Source organism: Eschscholzia californica, unplaced genomic scaffold, assembly GCF_041429995.1.
Source record: "Eschscholzia californica isolate CP2 unplaced genomic scaffold, dmEscCali1.0.p SCAF_5, whole genome shotgun sequence".
Classification (NCBI taxonomy): Eukaryota; Viridiplantae; Streptophyta; class Magnoliopsida; order Ranunculales; family Papaveraceae; genus Eschscholzia; species Eschscholzia californica.
In genome coordinates, this window is record NW_028238472.1 from 9,026,437 (window position 1) to 9,050,474 (window position 24,038).

Here is a 24,038-nt window from a genome sequence, read left to right on the forward strand (position 1 = left end):
GTATTATGTCGAGTTACAACTTGATTCTAGACAACAATCGTCATATATTTTCTTGACCACCATTGATGAAGGAGAAGTTCCCGATACTAAGGTAAATGGGTTCTTTGAGACGGAGAAAGAATGAACCAATTCACCATTTCCCGATCCAAATCCTACTTTGGCTGCACGGGTTCTGCTTCAACTAATTCGTCTGCCTAACCCACAATTGAGACTGTTCTCAGTGTGAAGGTGTTGAATTTTATCCCACCTTACCTGTGCTGGATTTGAGGACTTGAATATGGAGCCAGTTGAGAAGACTTTGAGAGATGCTAAGGTTGGGGAAAAACATGATGATTCCCAAAAGAGAAGGTCTTCTAATTTATTAACTTTATCAAAACTTTTCAGATGATCCCTTTTTTCAATTACCGTTATAACACCGTTAACTAGTCATCATCTCTCTCTCCTCCATCTCATCTCCTCTCTCTGCCACCTCATCTTATGGCCGTCTCATCATCTTCACCGGCGAAGGTCGCCGGCCGGCCAATTTTCCGGCCGGCGACCTTCAAACATTAAAAAAAAAAAAAATCTCTCCTCTCTCTCTAAAAAAAACAATATTTTTTTTAAAAGACCTAGATCTGGTCTGTTCGTGAGGAACAAGCCAGATCTTGGTCTGTTCGTGAGGAACAGACCAGATCTTGGTATGTTCTTCACGAACGGTCTTTTAAAAAAAGAATTTTTTTTTTAGAGAGAGAGAGGAGAGAATTTTTTTTTTTTTTATGTTTGAAGGTCACAAGCCGGAAAATTGGCCAGTCGACGACCTTCGCCGGTGAAGATGATGAGGTGGCCAGAAGATGAGGTGGCAGAGAGAGGAGATGAGATGGAGGAGAGAGAGATGATGACTAGTTAACGGTGTTATAACGGAATCTGAAAAAGGGGACCATCTGGGTGTTTTTGATAAAGTAGGAGACTAGATAGGTTAGGGCCTATTAGGGAAAAACCCCTATTCTTTTTCTCAAATTATTTTATTTTCTTGTCTCTCTTAGTTTTTTTTATTTTATCTCTCCTCTATCTCATCACTATATCTTCCACTTCACTTTTTTCTCTATTTATCTTTGGTAGAGGGTGGTCTGTTGGTCAACCGCCCCACCCACTCCTGCAACTTCCTCTCAGTTCTCTCTCTTTTTCTCTCTACCTCCCTCCCCCCATCTCTGTCTCTATAGTGTTACGAGGGAGGGACGGGTTCCCTTCGTCTGGGAATCCCATAAGCAATTGTTATTTGTTTGAGATTTGGGGGTTCCCCGTACTCAGGACGAAATACCAACCAAGCACACGAGCAACTATTTGAGTTTTGTTCTGCTTCCATTATAACAAAGCTTCTATTACCATAGTAGGATCTAATCCAACATTAAAATGTTAAAGCAACTTGGTAGGACAGTTTTAGTATGACATCCAATTTTTAGTATTTTATCGCGGCTCTAACTTCTAAATTCTTCTTTCTTTCTCAAACACTAGAAAGATTTTATTATTAAATGATCAAAAGTATGATGCAATGGTAATTGAATAAAAATTGTCATTATCTTTCGAGCACTATGCTTATAATACAAACTTAATATGCAATTTTTTTACTTAAACCAGCCCTGCCGCCCACATCAAAATGCTTGCTCCGCCCTTAAATCTTCTCAAACATATCGAAACTTTATATGCAACTTCTGTCAGGAACTTGGATAACTTAATATGCAAAGAAGAGCTATTCTCTATATCTCAAGTGATGGTTCTAGGGATTCTTGGTGTTCTAAGATCCACCTACACGACGAGAGCTAGTAACAGAGCTTTCATTACATACTATAAAGTCAGAGCATTGAGCTGGTTCAATCCATGGATGTTCGTAGATGTGGTCATGTGGATCTTGAACCTATTAACATATATATTCCTGCTACTAGGAAAGCAAAGATATGTAATTCAGACGAAAATGAGAAATGATAGTTCATTCCGGAACATCCATAAAATTGGAACAATACATAGAAGATAAGCGTGGCCTCTGTGCAAGGATGACATGCACAAAAAAGAATATAGAGAAGTGACTTGGATAGCGTTTGCCACTCGTGTTTCAACCTCACTATGCTATTCACAGTTCGCAATGCACACTTTACATTATAAAGGAATACAGATTGACGCATAATTGCTGATGTAAATGATTGTTGAATACATCAGTAGCTAATAGATGACGAAAAAACATACAAGTTCGCAATGCACACTTTACATTATAAAGGATAGAGTCAATAATGAACAAATTTCGGTTCCAAAAAGAATACCAGATCTTACATCAAGAAATATAAGAAGATCATATATATATTCTGCGTAAAAGTTGTATGGAAGAGTAGTTTCAAGTTACTCAGTAGATGGTGAAGACAATGCTAGGTTTAAGAGGAAGCCAACCATAATACCAATGAGTGCAACAAAGGCAGCAAATGTCATTGAGAAACCTGGATCGCTCTTTCGATTTCTTCGCCTCTTCAACAGTTCCTTGAACAGATGAAAAATGAAAACAGTACACAATTGTAAACGATAGCAAGCTTAAAGTTCATACAACCGCGGTATATAACTAAGCACATTATTAGTTTTTGTTACTAAATTTGTTAGGTTGTTCAAAATACTATAGGGTGTAATCTTACAAGTTCGATTGTCTAAGTTATGAACTCCGTCAAGTTATTGATGCAAATGGGAGGCATTGCTTAAAAAGGGGCTCGGCTGGGACAACAGGACAAACACGCTCACGAGGTAGGTTTCTATTACATTACTTGGACATGAATGACGGGGTGTGAAAATTAACGGAGATGGATATTTATGGCATGCGTTGTTGATAAGAGGAAAACTATGTGCACCAATTGTTGCTTGTTAATATGCACACGAGTGTCGAGCAATTGCTTCAAGTTGCATAACAATTATAATTAAGCTTGTTATGACGAAGAATAAGCAAACCAATAAAAACAATAATGAAAGAAAACAATCACACAAACACTAGAATATACGTGGTTCGGTTGGTGAAACCTACTCCACAACAGACAATGACGCAATAATTTTCACTACGATGAAGAATAAGATTACGTAGATTTCTAAAGGGTTTTAGTATTTATAGCTCACTAAACCCTAGAACTCAGCTGTCTCTAAGTGTCTCCCCAAAACCGACAATAAGATACGCCCTTTAAATTGATAACAACGCCTTATAAAATTAGAGCAAACGAAACTAAACAGGTACTGCCAAGCTTTTGGGTCAACAACAGAAAACCATTCTCTTAAAACGGTTTTTCGGGTCGCAAACTAGGTTAGACATCTAGACATGTTCAAGGCACTTTCGACAAAGATTGTGTAAGTTTTAACTTAAAGTGTAACAATGACAGATTTTATTCATACTTTGAATATCTAACGACCTTGATTCAAGAATAAATAATACAACTTGAAGAAAAAACATTTATTTTCTGGAGAGAGATGCTACTTCACTAATTGAGTCACAAGTATCCAAGATATCTAACATTTTCCATATACATGATGTAAGGCTAAAATGTAACGAAAGACTTACCAGTTCCTGCTGCAATTGTTGAGTTTGGTGGATAGCTGCATCCCTTTCCTCTTTCAGGACTTGAACTGCTTGCGTCTACAAACAAAAAATTAAATGAGATGTAAAAAAATAACACATCTCAAGGAAGGAATGCAACAGAGAAGCCAATAGATAAGCAATCATGACTTAAAAACAAAATGTATTAATTGAAAAATAGACTTCACTTTGGGATGTAATTAGCCATTCTACTGCTTCCGTTGAGCCTCAAAGTTCACGTTATTAACTGATCATAAGGTTAAAATAGTCTAAATTGTCCAGGAAAGTCGGCTTAAATTATTTGGAAAGCCATCCTTGCCCCCAATCTGTTTAGGGCATCTCTCACCCAAAAAGCTAGCTCAAGAGGTGAGACTTTCCTCGCACTGATACCACCTCGTCTGACAATCAATGTGGGATTACTCCAACAGGTGGAAACTTCCAGCAGAATACAACAACTAAGGTCGATTGAAATAAACTATGCGAGCTTTCTATCATCTCCTGAACGAACAAACTTTGGGGGTATTGTGGGATGTGAATTAACAATCTAAAACCTATAAAAGTTCAAATACAGCATTAAAGCCTAGTGTGAAGGGTTAGCTTTAAGCATAGAAAAGCCCCACCAAACCTTTGAAAGAAATTGCACGAATTAAAGGAGAAAAGCTTGTGTCTAAATTATCTGGTTGAGATAGAAAAATCGAGGTGGTTTCTTAAACTGCAGTGGAAAGAAGTTGAAAAAGTGAAATACTTCAAAGATCCGAAAAATCGGCGAAGGTATATCTAGAGTAAGTGGTGTTATTAAGACTTGAATTTAAGTTTTATTTAGGTGTTAATTTACTTGTATAATTTAAGTTGTTGTATGCATTTACTTCTCTAGTAAAATCAGATTTTAAAACAAGTCGTCTTCTCAAATTTATACTTGTTTTACTTTTGTAAGACACATGCGTTGGATACAAAGACTTGCCTTAAGATCTAATTCCATTAGAAGGATAAAATAACGAAAAACAAAAATTACTATATTCAGTCCTAACACTACACAACTTCTCTCCATGTCCATGAAGGTCTTTATTTCATGTAGGTGGCTATAACGGCAACCGTTTGAATAGACTTCTCATTATCAGTACAGTTTTAAGATTCATACACTTGTTGCATGTTGCAAAGGGGGGTTGTCTAATTTACTGCCGTGTCACGTCTAAGTCGATTGCTCAAATTTCCATAGAAAAGTAAAATAGTTAGAGATTCCTGGAAAGGACTCCTATTCTAAGATTGTCCAGTATATTATTTTGGGAGAACGATGATCAAATATAAATAATCTATATGAGTTCTACAGGAAATCTCACAGAGCTGCTGTCCATTCGTTTGAAGCTCCTTGAGGATAGTCGTTCCTCATCTCCATTACCATGACCTGATGATGCGATATAGACAACCCTAAGCTTACACTCCTCTATCGTCTTCTCCCCATTTTTGCTGAACTGCAAACAACCAATGTTAATTACTATTCTTCTGAGTAACGAAAGAAGATAAAATGCAGCTAGTAAGAGAAGATTATATCTTCAAGAGAAATCTCACAGTATCTTGCGGTATCTCATCAACGTCAGTGTTTGATGGCACTATTGTACTTTGCAGGAGAAATTTATCTTTGCATTGCATATCCGGAGGATATTCTCTTTGGGCTTGAAGAGTGACTGCATTTTGAATAAATTAAAGATCAGAAGAAAAGTTTAGAGGCAATGTCAAACCAACTGGCATGGAATGGACGAGATAATTGAAAAAGTCAGAAGACTGAAATAGTAGAGTGGAACAAGCAACAGCTACAATAAAAGACAATTTAGTAATTGGTCAGCGGCTTAAGACTTAAACTGAACATATGAAACCATTTCTAGGAGACCTATCACACCAAAAGCTGCTGAAATACACAAATTTCAGCTAGTCTTTACACTCTTCCCATTCAATCAGGCTGACTAGGAGAAGCAGATCATTTAACCTAAACTTATAGACTTACTGGTTCATTTGCTAAAATGTTCAATGTGAATAGTCAATTCCTATGAATTAGATTCAACATGACAAAAAGGACAAAATTATACCTGTTATGACAGATGAATCCCATGGCTGTATAACACCAGTATTGGGTCGTACAAAATATTTTTTGGGGGATGTGGTTTTGACCTAGTAAAGAAAAACAGAAAATTGAAGTTTAGTGCATAGACTTGTTATCAAGAAGTATAGATGCAAATGGACTTATTAGTACCTTGAAGGCAACATGGTGTTCCGTGTTGTTTGCTACTTTGAGGTCACAATAGCTTTGCTTTTCCAGCTCAACTGAGCACCAAAACATCAACAATCGTTAACCAACATAAATCTGGAAGGATAAGTTTCATAATAAACGATTGACATACTACGGCAACGTGTACCTTATGACGAATAGAACATTAATGTCCCAACCAGTACATTTGACAAGATGATTTACATCAGTGATTAGACTATATTTCTTTTAATAAACATATCAAGCCACTTAAAAACAAACTTACATTTGTGCTGATTAAAGGAAATGTGTTATAGAAACTACCGATTTTGACAAATCGAGTGGCGGGTGTTAATCAACAAAACATATTTAATACCACCATGCTCTGATAATGTAGAAAATCGCTCGTAGCTTAACGACTAATTTAAAAGTTTAGTTATGATTGTCTTTCTTGTTAATTTGTCAGTACTTATGAACAATCCTGATATGTGGTAAAACATGCATCATGGTATATAAATAGTAAACTTTCAAGTGAAGTCGAATGAAACTATCACTCATTCCATTCGGTCCATTCGGATTGTAAAAATAAATTTGGAACTAAATTATATGGTTTATACAGATGCCATTACCCACAATCAAAGACTTACTTATGGTCGAAATATTTCCATTTCCATATCTACCGAAAGTTAACTAAGTTTCTCTTAACAGTGCCTTGTCAAGTATATAAAATTCAAAATATTTCGGTCGAAATGACTGAAATATTTCCATTTCCGTGCCTACTGAAATTTCCACCGAAACCAAATGTCATTCCTTGTGTCATTCTATCAGGATCAAATTTGATTAATGGAACTTAAAAATAAAATTTGTCTCATCATGTCATTCTCATAAGAAGAATTTGGTACATACATCTAATATCACCACCAATAACTTAAATTTAAACTCCAAAATCGTGTAGATTAACAATTTTTAACAAAAACTAATTAGAAATGAAAAAAATCAGAGATTAGATTACTTACATTCAAACGTGAGTTCCTCTGGATTAACAGAAATCAACTGTTTCTCATTACTCATGACTTCCACCAGATTGATCTCAAACAATAACTAATAATCAAACCCTAAAACCAACCAAAACTTGTAAGATAAATTACAACAATTTGAAACCCTAACAAAGTTCCAACGAATTAGATGAAATAAGATAATAAAAAATCAAACAAGAAAAGGAAATTAAACGAAAATTAAGGATCAAAGGACTCACAACTGACGCTATAAGTTGAATTTCGGTTAGCAAGCAATGGATAAGCAAACTACCAAGAATAAGAACGGAATGCTCGGTCAAAATGCATTATTTTCCCCCGTGAAATTCGATTTCAATGTTTATTCGATGATTTAGAAAAAATGATTGAAGTGATTTTCCTCGGGTCACCGAAATTTAGGGTTTCTGTTGTAATCAGGTAGAAAAAAAAAAGAGAGAGAGAGAGAGAGAGAGAGGGGGAAAGCTTGATCACGAAATCAGAGAGTTGGTTGGGAAGCGAGAGAGAGAGAGGGGGAAGGGGGCTGGAGGAGAGAGAAAGAGAGAGAAAGAGAGAGAGAGATTATGACTGACACATAGGTTTAATCTGACATTTGAGAACTGACACGTGTGATGTAATTAATATAAGAGTAGCTCTTGTTAGGTGCCAGTCTGGAGTTGGGACAATCCAGGTAGGCTGTCGCCTTTTGGGGAGGGCCCTCATAACCTACACCTTTTTTTTCATTCATTTTATTGTCACAACAAATTACTTTATTAGTTTATACTTTTATTAATAATAATTCATTTTTATTTTTATTTATTAACAATGTAGAAAATTATGTTATTGAAGCATAATCCATCTCGATACATTGTTTCCGATGTAAGGATTGTTGTATCAAGCACGTTCGGAGAAATTTAGTTATCTGTAAGTTATTGCAGACAATACAGTCGAATGTGTAAGGTGTGATCCTTCGAAAACATCATTCCAATTTGAAAATAAAGTTATGGGTGCGGCTCAACGTTACCAGATACTCTCCTCCACCCTAAGTACCGCGTACCCGATTCACCGTACCTGAATTTCGTACTCTTTTTGGGTGGGTTAGCAATCCAGTACCCCACCATTAGTGTACCGGAATTTTATTCTTATTAACTTAAAATCTTTGTAGAAAACTATAAATTCGAGTAATTAGGTAGTTGACTTGTTAGATTGTAAGTTTGATGGAGAAATGATGTCTAAGAGTAGGTGTATCTATTATAAAGATATTATTTATTGTCTATGAAATATAGTTCAAAACGTACTGAACTCGAAAATGGCGTAAGAGAATTATACTCCTAGCGTACCCGATACTCACATGGTAACGTTCAGCGTACCGGTACCCATACCACATACCGGTACCCGTACCACATACCGGTACACACAAATTGTGAGAGGTCCCTTGTGTAATCGGGGGGTTTACAACATTTTCACCGGGGCATTTGGATTGGTTAATCCCATGTCAATATTTACGGAGCTTCGCTGCAAAAGACGACAACTGCAAAAACATACAGGATCGACAACATTGCCATTTCACTAGAAACTAGACAGGAAAAGAAAGCGAATGACAGAAAATAAAACTGCAAATTTTCACAATTGGCGTTTGTTCTTCTATAGCGTTTGCTGAAAAGCGACAGATACATTCATTGTTCACTGAATTAACAAAATTAAGAATTAGATTTTCTGAAGAAACATACAGAAGCTGATCATATTACAATTTTCCTATCAAATTTTGGAGAAGCGGAAGAAGAACAAAAGATGCAGAGTTTATTTGAAGGTTGAGAGTCTGGGCAGTTTGTCCCTCAAATAGTACAGCCTTGCTCTTCTAACCTTTCTGTGTTTAACCACCTTAATCTCTTTGATGTTAGGTGAGTACCTGTAATAATATGTAGATTATACGTTAGCAGTTCGGACCAACATATATTTTAATGGAAATTCAATGACTGAACTAAGCTAAAACTGTCTGTCCTCATCCAACTTGTTCCGATTTCTTCCAAGTCATCATCAAAGTGAACATTTTCCGTGCTAAAATTCTCTGTTATTGACAATGAGATTTGGTAGCACCAAAACTTACCATCGTGACTAGTTTCTTTTGAACATTGCAAAAACGGGTCACTGAAATTATTATATTGGTTCACTCAATCGTGTTGATTTCCAGGTTTGGATCTTTAAGAGGTCTCTTATGATCAATAATAGCAACAAAATCTTCAGGAAACATCAATGTGGGGAATTCGGATATTATTATCGATTAGATTCAGAGGAAATGTCAGAGAATTTAAAGTAGCTCAACTTGTTCAATTGCGAATACGAGTCATGAAGCACAAAAGAGTCTTACCCGAAGCATTTAACGATAAAAGCAAGATTCATATTTAGTATTGGAATAAGTACCTTGTTTTAGTGCCTAGGTGATTTAACCACAGGATCACATCACTAGGTATATAGATGAAAACCCCAAAGCTTAGAATTGTTCAGTAAAAAACTAAAAAATGATTATCGTGCTTGCTGGTTGCGAAGGACAAGTAAAAGCATTCAACTGAAAAGAAACAGAAATCCTAATACAAGGTAATATATTGTGATTACTCTCTCCAAAATATTAACCTCGTAAAACAAGTTGGCACGAGGGATTTCACTACTAATTTTTGGAAATTTGTTTTGGATGAAGATGGGATGGAAGAGTCTCTCTAATAAACTCAATGCTACCACAATATTGAGAGACTATTCCTCGTGGAGAAAAAGGATTAAAACCTACGACGGGTGATTACAAGTAAACGTGCCATGATGGGTCTAATTCAAAAGTTGCAATTATATAAAGGTATAGAACAGTTTACACACACACACACGCGCGCACACACACATATATATTCTTCCTTCGGTTTGTGGTATATGACTGCTATGATAGTACAATGATACAAATTTGCAGGATAATGATGAAACTATTCAAAACTACGGAATCATATGTGTTTATCGTATCTATTTCCAAATTCAGATGAACGCTTATTAAAAGGCGAGTAAGAATTACTTACACAGGGAAAACGATCTCGACTCCAATACCAGCGATAATCCTTCGAATTCGAATTGTAGTGTGGATTCCGGCATTTTGCTTTGAAATTACAATGCCTTTATAAATAGATGCCCTTCGCCTATTTTCGGGTACTTCCTACAACCAAAAATATGATCATTGATTAATATCATAAAATTTGGAAACAGGAAAAATAATTGCATTATACAAACTTGAAATCAAAAGTAGTTAGAACCCTAATTTTACCAATTTAATTTCAACAATATCACCAGTTCTAAGATCTGGTACAGGCCTTTCCTTCTCTGAAGCTTCAATTGCCCTCTTATTCAATATCTAACAACCAAATCAACAGAAGAGTCAAATTTGTGATGAATTTGTAAAGAAAAAGAAATGAGTATCAGAGAAACATCAAAGAAGTACCCCCATTATGTCTCCAAGCTTGATTCTAGGTTTTCTGGGAGGTTTGGGTTCTGATTCAACTACAGCTACAGAAACAGCTTCAGCTTCAATTTCAACTTGAGCTTCAGAAGCTGGTTCAAGTTCTGGAACTTGGGTACTGTCAGATGCTGTTACTTCTCCTCCTCCTTCAGAATTGGATTCTGCTCTTACAATAAGGGAATGTTTGTTTTGTTTAGAGGTAAAGGGCTTAATTGAGGAACCAAATCCTCTTGAAAGAGTAACTCTTTTGGTGTTGAATGAAGATGAGAGAGAAGGAAAGGTTGTAAAGTATCCACATTTCTTTGAGGGGAGTTGAGAAGTAGTTCCTGGTATGGAAATGAGTGCCTGTAAATGATCAAGGTGTTAGTTGGTTTCTAAGAGAGAAGGAGAGAGATAGAGAGATAGAGAGAGAAAGAGAGAGTACCTGAGGTAGAACTTTGGAAGCCATGATTTTGAATAAGGAAAAACCAGTGAAGTTCTGGTAGAAGTAAGGAGAAAGGCCTGAACCTTATCTGCAGGAACAGGTTGGAGAAGAAATGGAAGAGGGTAAGCTAGGCCAAGGAGGCTACTACGGACCACTGTAAAGAGTGGAGGTCGGGCCCGGTTCTAATACCCATGGGCCCATTAGACCTAGGTTCTAGGCTCCAATTGATCAAGAATGCCATAGTTTCTGGAACGAGCTCAGATGCACAAAATTAAAAAATATTTTGCACAAAATCAATATGACCAATTTTAAGAAGAGACTAATCAGCTACCAAGCTTATCAGTTCAACAAAAAAAAAGAAAAGCTACCAAGCTTATTCGATAAAAGGTGTACTAGGAATAAACAGTTACAACGGGCTCAGTTTTTCTTGAGCTTTGGGTAGCCATTCTCTTTACAATTTCCGACATTTCAAAATGATTGTCGAGGTCTCTGGCTGATATCCTAGTCGAAAGTCGAGGTCTCTGACTGATATCCTAGTCGAAAGTCGAGGTCTCTGGCTGATATCCTAGTCGAAATCATAATTACACAAATACGAGGAGCGTAGGGTCGGATTCACAGATTACTTCAGTTCAGAATTCTATTTTTCGAACAACTACACTAAGGCATGGTTGAGCTAGTGTAGGATGGTTATAGCCCAATCGTTGTGCATATCTCTAAAATACAAAGAGGTCATAGGTTAGAGTTTTCGCGACTAGTTGGCTAAATTATTTTATTGTAGAGACAAAAAAGCTCGAAACAATTTCAGAATTATAATCATCAGCTAGTAGCTAGTTGCTGGTTGTGGTATGCCCAAACCTCAACCAGCAGCAGCTTCCTCGGTTGGGAAGAATATCTGAATAAAAGTTTTCTATCGAATTGTCCTTTCACCTGCATAAGAATGAAACAGTATATTGATCTAGAAACCATAAATGTAAATCAAATATCATCTCACAAAGAAATCCAAGTGTTCAAAAGGGGAACAAATGAGAGATATGAAACAAGTTAATAAAAGAAAAGTAGCCTGGTGAAAGCAGTCAATCTTCTACACGATTCACAAAAAAAACTGTATATCAGGGAAGACTACCACTCGAATTGAACACAAAAGTTATTTCGAACAGGAGGCAAAGCACAAGAAATAAACAATGATTCAACTGCTCAAACTTGAAACCAACCAGCTGTCTTTGAACACCAACGGAGAAAGCTAACACCCTGTATCTTGATTTAGATGGGTTTAATCTTAAAGTGGAGTGATATGAGGGAGAAGACAAAGCACTTCAAATCCTGCAACCACACAAAAAGCCAGAAAACGTACATGAGAGAAAATGTAATTGTGGCAGAAACATATAACAACCACGGTACGATGAAACCAAGCTTTAGTGCTAAGTCGTTCACTTAGACTGAATATATATATATATATATATATACACACACACACACTTGACCATCCAACTTAAACATTGTATGTTCATGACAGAGTAAAAGGGAGTGACTCTCGTACAGTAAACACGAGAGCACTATGAGGAAGAAAAAGCTAGCTGTGTAAGTAGTGAAGTTGGTTTCGTTCCTTTTCATAATCATTGCGTGTCAATACATAATCTGCATTCCATAAGCTTTTAGCTGTCTTTATATGCCTATAGCTTTTTTTGCTTAGAAGAATAAACAAGATCAAGATTTGTGACTATATGTTTTACATCCGAATACTAGGAAAAACAAACACCGCAACTTTTATTTAATAGAACAAACACCACAGCTAACCAGACCTATCAGTTCTTGAAGCAACAATAGGGCCTGAACAAAATGTTGGACTGGAGACCCCACCAAGCAACTTCACTCAAGTAATCAACATTCGTAAGGAAAACACTATTTTGAGACTTGACGTGCTTATATTCCAATGTTAAAGAGATTTTTTAGATTTTCTTCCAAAACAAGAGTAAGAACAGAACCTGTATCCTATAAAACCAAAGAATGCAACATAATCTAAAACAAGAGCATGAAAGAATATGAAAGAATATGATTGAAACTCTCATGCTCTAGCCGAACTATTGTTTTGGAAGAAAATCTAACACAAGAGCATGAAAGAATATGATTGAAGCTCTCCTTTGTAAAGTGGATGAATGAATAGTGAAACGAAGTAATAAACTAAAATTTCAATAATTTCTAACATACATTACAAAACTACAAGGTTGGACTACTTTGAGGAGCATAAGCCATTATTCAGAGATGATTTGAGGGTGCGGAATAGGGACAAGCAACAAGGATTTTCAGTTGAGGACTTAAATCGTGGTATGAAGCTAAGGTGGGGGAGAGGGATAACACCTTACTACTCCCGTATCGGTGGATATGAAAAACAGAAGAGCCCTTGAAGGTGATTTTTTTCATATGGTGGTCCACCAAGAGAAGATTCCCACCATTGATAACTCGAGACGACGAGATGGGGTCATGCAGAACAGATGCATCTTGTGTAAGGCGGCTGAAGGATCCACTAAACATCTTTTTCTGCATTGTCCCTTTACATGAAAGATATGGAGCTTGTTTTTTGATACCAGGAAGCTAGCATGGAGCATGCGGACTCTAAAGAGATGTTAATGATCTTAATCACTCATGGGGAGCGGCCAGAGTACAAAAAGAGAAGAAATTCCGCATTCGATTGTTTGGGGCATATGAGAAGAACGCAGCTCAACAACATAAAGGAACGGAAATTGATTTTGATGATGCCAAAATTTCAATATTGGGCTTACTAGATTTTTGGGCAAAAAGGAAACATTGGATATCATCAGTGTCATATAGAGATTTCATCCTTAATTGGGGCGCAATGTTTATAACGATGTAGGCATGCAACCCTATGGTTTTAAGCTTTCGGATTTCTTGGATGACATGCGATTCGAGCTTTCCTTTGTAACATCATTGTAATCACCACATTCTTCAGTTAATAAATTATATCTATGTTCAAAATAAAAATAAAAAAATGCTAACAAGCTTTGACGATCTATATGGACATAAACAATTCAATTATACTAAGCATGAAGGTATTGATGCTAATGGAACATCTTAAGACAAGTAAGGAATAATGTGAAACAAAATTAAAAAGTGGTGAGAAATGAGAGCCAGCATTTCCCTATCTTATCCCAGGCTCCCTAGCTAGAGTTCTTGAAGACACATTGTTTCATATCGACATTTTTCTCGATATGAAACAATGTATACAACCCATTTTATATATATATATATATATATATATATATATATATATATATATATATATACACACACATAAAAATAAGCTCAAATTACTGATTACCAACACCCAGATCAAAATTATCACCTAATGAGTAAGAACCTCTTTTCCCCAGTAAAGAGATTCATCCTATAACACTCTGTACAAAAACCTAAGTAACTTTACCAACAAAATCAGGACAAAGTAAATTTGAAAGATAAAAATCTCAAAACTAATCAACTAACCTGAACAAGATAGTAAAAGATTCGAAGTCCTTCAGGATCATTGCTACTCTGAACATCAACGAGAGACCCAATCTTCGAAGTCGTAAAGGAGATATGCTCATTCCCCATTACAATCTCAAGCTCCTGCCTTCCCACACGATCAGGTTCTGGCCAGTTATTATCATCTTCCTTCATAATCTACATTAAATGAAAAAAAAAACCCTAATCTTTATTTTTCGTATGAAATCAAGTAAACCCTAGAAATGGTAGTCAGTCAATAAGTTTAAATAATAGATGAAGATTGGAAAAGAGATATGAAGTAAAACCCTAGAAAACGAACCTCGCTTTCAGAAATGATTCGGCGGCATTCTTTAAGAACAGAAGGAGTGAGGAAAACTTCTTTACGGATCATAGTGTCGTTTTTGTAGTTGGAATTGTTGGCATAACGAAGTTTTCCATCAGGTCGAAACTCGAACTCTAAGAACTCGTGACCGAACTTTCCTTTGTGCCCTACGTAGTAACGAAGGTAGAACTCGGTGTTTTCTTCCCCTGCCATTTTCTCTGTCGTTCTTGTTGAAGGAGTAGTAGCACAAGAAAGTATGACCTCGTTGTAGAGCTCCCAGTTTTAAACGGGATACGGATTTCGTTAGATGGGGAGGTCGTCGGCAAAGGGTCTATTGCCGAAACATGAGATTTGTGCAGGGGAGGGACTTACAAAGACACTTTAATGCTCAAGTCATTTAGCTCGATAGGTAAGGGAAAAAAAAATGCAATTGTAAAATAGAGAGTTTTAAAGGCGTGTCCCTCTAACCGAATTTGAGGAGGTTATATTCCCTTGTAAGGTTTGGTCTCTTTTGTCTAATCATGAAGTTAACACATTGACTAGAGATGCACGTGCGAGACCAACACAACATGTACATGAGCGAGCACTCGTCAAAGCCATAAAGGAGGTGATTTCGAAACTGCTTTACCACCTGAACGTAACTTTAATTAGAGAGATAGTTGGGAGGCCGACACGAGCTTTGGCTTTATATGGCATTCTGCGTCACTTTGTTCTCGTAGGCAGATCTGAGCTTGAGGTGCGGAGCTTTCTCTAGACGACCTCTCTACTGGGTGCCTCTGATCATAACAGGAATGAGGTTGCAAGTCTGGCTCGAATCCACCTTCGCTCTTGCTTCGAGGCAGAGCAAAGTTCAAGGTGTTGAGTTTATTGATGGATCTTCAAATGCCCACCAAGATTCCTATCCACTACTTCCCAAGTATGAATATTTTTCATGTACAATTACCAAACTATGTGCAGTATCGTATAAATCACTGTAATCAAATTATTGAGCTATTTTTTATTAGAATTTCCTCCCGCTCACCTTAATTACTTAATTAGAAATTTGAACCAAAAAAAGGTTTTTAAAAAGCAACTAAGAAACAACAAATAAGAAAAACAAAAAACTGGACAAAGGAAAATGCAACAAACATGGTGAAAGAAAACTAACTGTTGTGAGCTAGCCATTTTAAAAATGATTAGTGAAGTTTGTGGGCCACGGGGTGGACAATGCGGCTCCCAACCAAACATATAGGCAAGCCAGGTTGGCTTGACGCAACCCCTAAGTTGCCCGACCCAACTTGGTACTGCTGTGATGTTGTCATTGGGGTCGAGGACTGTGATTGCAATAAGTCGAGCGAGCTCTTGCATTTTTAGAGAAAACAAAGGAACAAAGATATTTTCATGTTACTGGGTTTATATTCTTTATATAAAAAAAAAATATTATTTGGTTTACATTTTTTATGATTAGAGATCTTTATCTCTGGTCTCTTTTTTAATTGCTTTAAACCTAATAGTCGACCTCTCTACTGGGTGCCTCTTAGGCAGATCTGAGCTTGAGGTGTGGAGCTTGCTCTAGACGAACTCTCTACTGGGTGCCTCTGATCATAACAGGAATGAGGTTGCAAGCCTGGCTCGAATCCACCTTCGCTCTTGCTTCGAGCCAGAGCAAAGGTCAAGGCGTCCAGTTTATTGATGGATCTTCAAATGCCCACCAAGATTCCTATCCACTACTTCCCAAGTATGAATATTTTTCATGTACAATTACCAAACTTTGTGCAGTATCGTATATCTGACTGTAATCAAATTATTGAGCTATTTTTTGTTAGAATTTCCTCCCGCTCACCTTAGTTACTTAATTAGAAATTTGAGCCAAAAAAGGTTTTCAAAAAGCAACTAAGAAACAACAAATAAGAAAAACAAAAAACTGACGAAAGGAAAATGCAACAAACATGGTGAAAGAAAACTAGCTGTTGTGAGCTAGCCATTTTAAAAATGATTAGTGAAGTTTGTGGGCCACGGGGTGGACAATGCGGCTCCCAACCAAACATATAGGCAAGCCAGGTTGGCTTGACGCAACCCCTAAGTTGCCCGACCCAACTTGGTACTGCTGTGATGTTGTCATTGGGGTCGAGGACTGTGATTGCAATAAGTCGAGCGAGCTCTTGCATTATTAGAGAAAACAAAGGAACAAAGATATTTTCATGTTATTGGGTTTATATTCTTTATATATAAAAAATTATTATTTGGTTTACATTTTTTATGATTAGAGATCTTTATCTCTGGTCTCTTTTTAATTGCTTTAAACCTAATAGTCGGACATACGTAGAAAATGAAAAGCGAAGTAGTTGAATGGTTTTACCTACCAAAGACGCGTGGAACTGTGAAAGATAGCCTCTTGATATGATTTTGAAACTTTTTGTACCTTTTAGTATTTAGTAAAGAATATTTTAGAAGAACAAAATGGACAAGGATTATTTCCATATAATCCCCTAATCTATGATCAATTTGTGTCAATAGAAAGATAGCCCTGTCAAAGCTCGATTAGGGTTTAATTTATTTTGAAGTGTTTAGCATGTCTTGTTTTCTAACTTAATCGATTGAGTCAAACTAGATTTGTTCGTTTGTAATTCTCTGCAACGATTGTTTCCGTATCCAGATCAACGACCATGGCAAAAAACTCGAAATTGGTGTCGTGATGGACACAACAATGGCAACAACGATGAAGAAGATTTTAGTGCGTAATGTGCACAGATCCAGTAATTCAACATGAAAAGCAAAATTTAATAACCCACACTTTTTTTTAACCACGAGAAAACGACTTTCACACCGTTATGATCCAACTAAACAGTGAAAAATCGAATTTCTTACAAAGTTGATTCTCTCGAGCCTTCGTAAATTCCAAAAGACGCACACGCAAACTATCAAAATTAGAATTACATCTCACTTACAACTTAAAAAGTAGAACTTAAATAAATTATCCTTTAATAAGTGTGATTCAAGTTGAAATAACTCATTCTTTTTTTTGCTAAATCAGGTGAATATAAATGCCCTAAGCTTTACCTTTTTGAGAACTTAAAAAAATTTGATCTTAAGTTCAATTTTGTTATAGCTTTGCCAATTGAAGAGATAAAATGCATTTGATAAACTAAATTAGCTAACAAAATTACCTTAATTACATATAGAGGATGTAAAAGAGTTATAAGCTATCTATGTTGAAAGTAGCTAAGCTACCGTTAAACTCTTTTCGAAACCACTATAGACTATAGTTGGGGAAAATGAAAAAATAAATAAATTTAAGACTCTTCTGATTAACCGAAGAGTGCGAAAATTACCTACGACTACTACCATAATCTTACGATTAAAGATTTTTACACTATAACAAATGGAATCAGATCGGACGATGCTACAATGTAAATAGAATCTATTACTCAATATTGTAAATAGTGTTACGAAAAACACTAAATCAATTACAAACTAAAACCCATCATAAAAATTCACAAAGAAAATGATAAAGTAAGAAAAGCAAATAACAGGACAAATATAACCAATCAGCACTGCCTCTTCCCTAGCCCATAAGGGCAAATAAAGAAGCCATCACAAGTGAAGCTCCTACTACGATGAAATTCATATTATAGCTACTACTGGCAGCTCCTGATGGAGTTTTGGGTGTGGAAGGAGTGGTGGTTCCGGTTGGTGGTGATGTTCCGGGGGTGGTGGGTGATGTACTGGGGGTGGTGGGAGTTGGGGTACTGCCACTAGGTGTGGTTGGGCTACCGGCTGCGACAGTGACGGCTAGTTTCATTCCGTTGCCACAGTGACCAGGTGTAGGGCAAATGAAGTAGAGTGGCCCAGATTTCTTAAGCGTAATAACGGTATTTCCATCATTATGGGACTCAATTGCGTTTCCGGAGCTGCAACCATCATAGCCGCTCTTGTCCACCACATCGAGACTGTGCGAGCCAACGTATGTAAATGCTGTTTATTGAGAAAAAATGTTAAAAATTAAACTCACCAACACTTTGAAGTGTATATTCACGGAAAATAACATGCCAATTTGTAATACACTAACCAACTGGGCTAGCAGTTGTCGGCTAATGGATTACTTATACACACATAGTTATACTAAATTTTTTCTCATAGTTTATCAGCAGTAGAAATGAAGACTTACTAAGGGTATCACCAACATTCAATGTCTTTCCGGATTGCCATTGACTGTAGTCAGAACTAGTATCCCAAGTAACCGGGTAATCGGTTCCGAAAACGGCCGGAACGACGAAAAGAAGAACCATTAGAGAAGCAGCTGCCATGGCCATGACTTTTAAAAACTCAAAAATAAAGACTGAAGTATTAAAAATAAGATAAGAAAAGATTGATAGAAATGAGGGGAATTGAAGTTTTAGGGTCTCATTGCTTGTTTATATAGATAACTTAAAAAGTACTTTTAACCCTAGAATTATTATATTTAGAACTTTTAGGCTATATAATCTTAGACTATTAGAACAAGTCCCATTCAACAACTACACTTTTTATTTCTCTTAACAAAAAAAAAAAAAAACAACTACACTTTTTATTTTCTTTACTTTTTTGCCAAACTGTTTTTTGATCAAACACTTGATTCATTTCATATTACTTTATGCTACCTAATCCATTAAGACTTTTTCTTTTCTTTCATTTACCTACTACTTCATCATTCATTATTTTGATTTTCATAACTCATAAAGATATGCACATGATTAATTATTTTGGGATTTTTTTAGCAGCCACAATGGGCAGAAGTTTGTAAAGTAAGGAAAGAAAATCAAACCGGAGACCATTAAAATACGTAGTTATTAGTTTTTTTTTTATTATCTTACGAAAATCAAATTATTCTAAAATTCGTAACTCCTTTGGTTATATTACTAAGGATTAGGAATATCAACTCTTTAGTTAGTAAACTTTGATGATCGATCATAAGAACAATTTAAACTTCGAAATGTTCACACGTAGAGAAGACAATATGTGAAAGTTAACCCTTTAGGCAGTGAAAAAGATGTGGTGAAGAGTAAATCGTCCAAAACTTAAATAATCATCTTGCACTGTCGAAATATGAACGTCTTTGAATATCATATTGCCTTATCGATCGAGCAAGAAGTGGTGCCATATATTGTAACCCGAGCCCTTGTGACTAAAAAATCAACCTCTCAAGTCAATCTTTGTAAACCAAATATCTTGAAATGGGAGACATGTCATTTTCTCAAATCACCATCAAACTTTGGAAATTGGGCAAGACTCGAGAGTTTGCCCTTAACTAAGTTATAGGATATAATAGCCATCAACATTGATAATTAAGCAAAAAAAATTAAAGTAGGGCATTTCATTTGAAATTTGTGTATTTTATATTTTTATCAATTGTCAATTCTTACCTTTGTAATCAAAGGAGATATTACAAAAAATAGAATGTTAAGAAGTATGTTAGTTTTTGTTTCGGTTCATACTGGTTCTTTAGATTCATAAAGTAAAGTCTTATTACACTATAAATGAGACATAAACGTACAAGACTATATATCAAACCAAATTTTCTCTCCTGCGTGTGTTCTAGTCCATTTACTAATTTGTCGACTGGATCGTTTTGATTCCAATTTATATGAGCAAATGTAATGCATTGAAATTGAAGTAATGACTTCTTTATCTTCTGAATATGCGAGATGGATTGCCACGGAACAATGTTCCTTTCGTCTATTAGGTGTCGGATGAGCTTTTGATTGTCGCTTTCAATATTGATAAACTTGTGTTGGTTATGTGCTGCCCATTGGATTCCCATCAGGATAGCTATGGTTTCACTTTCCCCACTGGTTCTAGCTCTAGATGAAGAGGTTTTTGCAGCAATCATATAAGCTAAGTGGTTATGACATCTATGCTAGTACTAATATTTTCGTTAATAGATGTAAATGATGCATCAATGTTAATTTTAGTATACGGGTGTGTTGTAGGACTCCATTTTTTCATACAAGATTTATTTTTAGAGTTGAGAGGTGTGGAAACATAACTAAGAAAAGCTAGAATTTGATTAATTGGTTATAAAGTTGGTCTATCATTCGAAGAGTATAAATGCTGGTTGAAAAATTAGCACAACATAATTTCAAGATTAATTGATTATTATTTAACACTAATAAAAATGAGATCGAAAAGACAACTCCCCATATATATAAGATCATCTACTACTCCATGTGATACAGAGTGTTGAGCAAACACTAAATCAATCAAAAACTAAAACCCATCACAGAATACACAATCAAATTGGTATAGAAAACAAAACAGCGAAAACAAACATCGGCACTGCCTCCTCCCTAGCCCATAAGGGCGAACAAAGAAGCAATTACAAGTGAAGCTCCTACCATAAAATTCATATTGTAGCTACTACTGGCAGCTCCGGTGGATGGAGTTTTGGGTGTCGAAGGGGTAGTAGTTCCGGGTGCCGAAGGGGTGGTGGTTCCGGGTGATGATGGGGTGGTTGGTGATGATGGAGTGGTTGGTGATGTGCTGGGAGTTGTTGGAGTTGGAGTACTGCCACCAGGTGTGGTTGGGCTACCGCCTGAGACGGTGGCTGTTAGTTTCATTCCATTGGCACAATGACTAGAAACGCCGCAGATGAAGTAAATTGGGCCGGATTTGGTGAGGGTGATAACGGTATTTCCATCTTTATGAGTTTCAAGAGCATTTGAGGTGCTGCAACTGTCATAGCCGCTCTTGTCCACCACATCAACACTGTGTACACCTCCATATGAAAATGCTGTTTGTCGACAAAACCAAAATTTTAATATAAAATGCTTGAAGAACATAAAAAATTAGAAACGACTTATAGGCAGATATAACCAATGATTTATTTGCACCGATCCAAATGTAATAGAAAAAGAATGAAAATTGCTTGATCTAAAAGTTTGAGTAAAAGAATGAAAAGTTTAGTGTCTAAAATACTAAATATACACACCCATCTGTTTTTATTTTGACATTTTCTAATAATCAATCATGTGATGCACGATATCCGTAATGATAATTTACAAGGTCCTGTTTTTCCTTTTAACATGGATTTCAATAGTCATTACACTTACTCAAACACAACCACTCCCATTTTTGTGTCTGATTTGAAATCGTTTGACTCGAGAAGATTTTAGTTCACAAAATTAACACGAGTCCTTCGATTAAAGGGGGCGTTAAACACTTTCTCCTTTTCTTTTTCTTCGATTCTCTATGCCCTAGCCCAAAAAATCACAAATCTTATTTTTCTCTAAGTTTGATTCTCTGTGCAATAAATCTTTGAAGCCTCTGCAGTTAGGAATCTCTGAAGTCTCTATTTTTATCACAAAACTCGTCAGTAGACGAATCGAAATTGGATAATCTCAGTTATTTTTACTTGAGTTTGTAGTTGAAAGCAAATAAGGATTCTTCAATGAGATGAAAGAAAATGCTCTTCTATGGTTTTATGTTGTAATCAATTGGTCTTATCTGTGGCGAACTTTAACAATTTGGTTAATTTGAGAAAGAGTTTGTAGAATGATTGATTAAATTTATCAAGTTTACACCGTTTTTTGGTGAAAAAGCTCGGTGGGTTTGAATCAATTTTAGTTAACAAAATTTGTGTAATCGACCACTACTACTGAAGACGCATAAACTCTTTGGACTCGAATAGATTTTGTGAAATCCCATTGATTTGGAGGGCGCTAATAAACGAACTGGTCATACAGACATCACCACAATCAAAGGGGAGTCGATAACATAAATGGCCCGCTTTTGAAAATATATATAGCACTAACGGAACACCTCCGATCCAATGTGATTCCATATTTTGTCAAATCAATGTTATCAGATTTTCTCCTCTTCTGTCTCTTTCTAAAACAGATCTAGGTTTAAATCGAAAAATAAATTGATCCTAGTAGTGGTTAGAATAAACTAGTATCCGAAAAAGAAATTGTAAATGACTCACAGAAAGTCTGGAACCAATTATTGGTTCCAAATTTAAGTACAACTAAATTATACAGAAAAACTTACTAAGGGTATCGCCAACGACTAATGTCTTGCCGGATTGCCATGTTGTGTAGTCAGTGCCAGAATCCCAAGAAATGGGATAATCGGTTCCAAAAACGGCTGGAACGACTAAAAGAAGAACCATAAGAGAAGCAACTGGAAATGCCATGGCTTCCGGAAAAACAAAAAAACAAAAGATAGAATTGAAATTTGAAGTACTAAAGAAGAAGAGATTGATAGAAAAGATGGAGAAAATTGGAGTTTCAAGGTCTCATTGCTTGTTTATATAGAAAATATGGCAAATTATATTGAACCTTGGAATTATTATTAAATTTGAAATTATAAGTCTGTAATTTAAGAATATAATTAAGAAGTAGTCTCATCCAACAACTGCATTTTTTTTTCTTTAAAATATTTTACCAAATCGTTCGACGATCAATTCTCCATTCATTTTTCTCCTGGTTTTAACGAATCCGTCGTGAAACATTTTTCTATTCTCTTAATAATTAGTTCGAGAATGGAAAACTAACTTTTTTTTTTTTTTTTTTGTTGAGAGGAAATGGAAAACTAACTTGGTAGTTCAATTCTTTTTAAGAGAACAAGAAGATGGAATTATTAAGATTTAGTAGTAGTCGGAAGCACCACAAAGATATCCACTGATAACTCAGTTGATTGGGTAACCCTCTAACAAATTTTTTTTATAGATTCGATCCTTGGATGTTGTAGTTTACCATCTTAAATTATACTACGTAATTTATGGTGTAAATAAAGTAAAAAAATAGTGTTTAGATGACTTTTAGGAGTCGTTTTGAGGTATTTAGATGAGCGAAGGCGCTCATTCCACATTGTATTCTTATGACACATCATTATCATGTAGTGATCGATGATGTTAGGGAAGATAATAGAGTTTGCCAATTTTGCTAGCTTACGAGAGGGTAGATTAGTTTTCTTAAGAACTCTTTTAAACAAAATAAACATTAATTAAAGAAACATGAATTTTGTTCAATCTTCAAATTTTTGTCTAATTTTTGGTTAGTTATTGGACTTTGTCGTTTATAAATTCAGGGCAGAGTCTCATGTATTATGAAAATCAGAAGAAAAAAATCGAAGTGGGGGTCATTGTCATTAATGTTCAAATTGTTTTACAAGTCAAATAACTTTGAATGGTCTACACTGAATGCGAAACCAAATGTGAAAGAGACTTGTTAGATGGGGTACAAAAAACAACATGGAGTTCGAATGGCACGAAAACTTAAATTAATAGTCATCTTTCATTACTAAAACATGAAATTTTTTGAATTTCGCACGCATTATCCATCGATTAATAGAATGAAGGGGGGGGGGGGGGGGGGGGTAGTGGAGCGGGACTTTCACAGACTTTCATAGACAAAATGTCCCGTAGACATTTCAAGACATTTCGGATGAGTTATTATAGACAACATGTGTTCATAGACATTTTCAAGACATTGAGAGTTTGTAGACAAAATGTCTTTATAGACATTTCAAG

General features: G+C 35.9%; 4 protein-coding genes and 1 non-coding gene across 7 annotated transcripts; 1 reads left to right on the forward strand and 4 right to left on the reverse strand.

Annotated features, from left to right (window-relative positions):
• Positions 1-1,961: 1,961 nt before the first annotated feature.
• On the forward strand, positions 1,962-2,062 carry LOC147536843 (U6 spliceosomal RNA). The gene has a single exon (XR_015226483.1). It is a non-coding gene; the product is annotated as a U6 spliceosomal RNA (small nuclear RNA).
• Positions 2,063-2,130: 68 nt separating this feature from the next.
• On the reverse strand, positions 2,131-7,451 carry LOC147536844 (vesicle-associated protein 2-1-like). Of its 3 annotated transcripts, none has more exons than XM_086641759.1 (8): positions 7,066-7,451; positions 6,827-6,925; positions 5,817-5,887; positions 5,653-5,734; positions 5,138-5,253; positions 4,909-5,040; positions 3,557-3,631; positions 2,131-2,502 (listed from the first exon to the last, which is right to left on the reverse strand). In XM_086641759.1, the coding sequence occupies exons 2-8, from the start codon at positions 6,879-6,881 to the stop codon at positions 2,368-2,370; spliced, it is 666 nt and encodes a 221-aa protein (XP_086497885.1). In that variant the 5' UTR covers positions 6,882-6,925; positions 7,066-7,451; the 3' UTR covers positions 2,131-2,367. The 3 variants fall into 3 exon arrangements, with proteins under 3 accessions (XP_086497885.1, XP_086497886.1, XP_086497887.1); XM_086641760.1 differs by having other exon boundaries at positions 7,119-7,431; XM_086641761.1 differs by having other exon boundaries at positions 6,827-6,899; positions 7,066-7,146.
• A 989-nt stretch (positions 7,452-8,440) lies between these two features.
• LOC147536845 (large ribosomal subunit protein bL19cz-like) lies at positions 8,441-10,906 on the reverse strand. Its single transcript, XM_086640634.1, has 5 exons — positions 10,735-10,906; positions 10,293-10,655; positions 10,119-10,205; positions 9,877-10,010; positions 8,441-8,729 (listed from the first exon to the last, which is right to left on the reverse strand). Exons 1-5 carry the CDS (start codon positions 10,756-10,758, stop codon positions 8,621-8,623), a joined length of 717 nt encoding a protein of 238 aa, XP_086496760.1. The 5' UTR covers positions 10,759-10,906; the 3' UTR covers positions 8,441-8,620.
• Positions 10,907-11,684: 778 nt separating this feature from the next.
• Positions 11,685-14,895, reverse strand: LOC147536846 (protein mago nashi homolog). The gene is made up of 3 exons (XM_086640635.1): positions 14,549-14,895; positions 14,230-14,406; positions 11,685-12,054 (listed from the first exon to the last, which is right to left on the reverse strand). Exons 1-3 carry the CDS (start codon positions 14,762-14,764, stop codon positions 11,995-11,997), a joined length of 453 nt encoding a protein of 150 aa, XP_086496761.1. The 5' UTR covers positions 14,765-14,895; the 3' UTR covers positions 11,685-11,994.
• Positions 14,896-17,931: 3,036 nt separating this feature from the next.
• LOC147536847 (uncharacterized) lies at positions 17,932-22,715 on the reverse strand. The gene is made up of 5 exons (XM_086642705.1): positions 22,556-22,715; positions 20,862-21,299; positions 20,296-20,404; positions 18,699-18,940; positions 17,932-18,505 (listed from the first exon to the last, which is right to left on the reverse strand). Exons 1-5 carry the CDS (start codon positions 22,698-22,700, stop codon positions 18,096-18,098), a joined length of 1,344 nt encoding a protein of 447 aa, XP_086498831.1. The 5' UTR covers positions 22,701-22,715; the 3' UTR covers positions 17,932-18,095.
• Between the last annotated feature and the right edge of the window lie 1,323 nt (positions 22,716-24,038).

Bases quoted from the DNA above. Each gene is read 5' to 3' on its own strand.
- LOC147536844 (XM_086641759.1), bottom strand. From the start codon at position 6,881: ATGAGTAATGAGAAACAGTTGATTTCTGTTAATCCAGAGGAACTCACG. The intron at 5,888-6,826 runs GTAAGTAATCTA...TTTGGTGCTCAG, and splicing joins AGAGGAACTCACGTTTGAAT to TTGAGCTGGAAAAGCAAAGC. The intron at 5,254-5,652 runs GTATAATTTTGT...TTCAAAATGCAG, and splicing joins GGATTCATCTGTCATAACAG to TCACTCTTCAAGCCCAAAGA.
- LOC147536845 (XM_086640634.1), bottom strand. From the start codon at position 10,758: ATGGCTTCCAAAGTTCTACCTCAG. The intron at 10,656-10,734 runs GTACTCTCTCTT...GATCATTTACAG, and splicing joins CTTCCAAAGTTCTACCTCAG to GCACTCATTTCCATACCAGG. The intron at 10,206-10,292 runs GTACTTCTTTGA...TTTGGTTGTTAG, and splicing joins AGCTTGGAGACATAATGGGG to ATATTGAATAAGAGGGCAAT.
- LOC147536846 (XM_086640635.1), bottom strand. From the start codon at position 14,764: ATGGCAGGGGAAGAAAACACCGAGTTCTACCTTCGTTACTACGTAGGG. The intron at 14,407-14,548 runs GTTCGTTTTCTA...CATTTAATGTAG, and splicing joins GAATCATTTCTGAAAGCGAG to ATTATGAAGGAAGATGATAA. The intron at 12,055-14,229 runs GTTAGTTGATTA...GTGTGGTTGCAG, and splicing joins TCTTTTACTATCTTGTTCAG to GATTTGAAGTGCTTTGTCTT.
- LOC147536847 (XM_086642705.1), bottom strand. From the start codon at position 22,700: ATGGCATTTCCAGTTGCTTCTCTTATGGTTCTTCTTTTAGTCGTTCCA. The intron at 18,941-20,295 runs GTTTATCAATAT...TATATAAACAAG, and splicing joins GCAGCACATAACCAACACAA to CAATGAGACCCTAAAACTTC. The intron at 18,506-18,698 runs GTAAGTCTTCAT...CTCAATAAACAG, and splicing joins GAATGTTGGTGATACCCTTA to CATTTACATACGTTGGCTCG.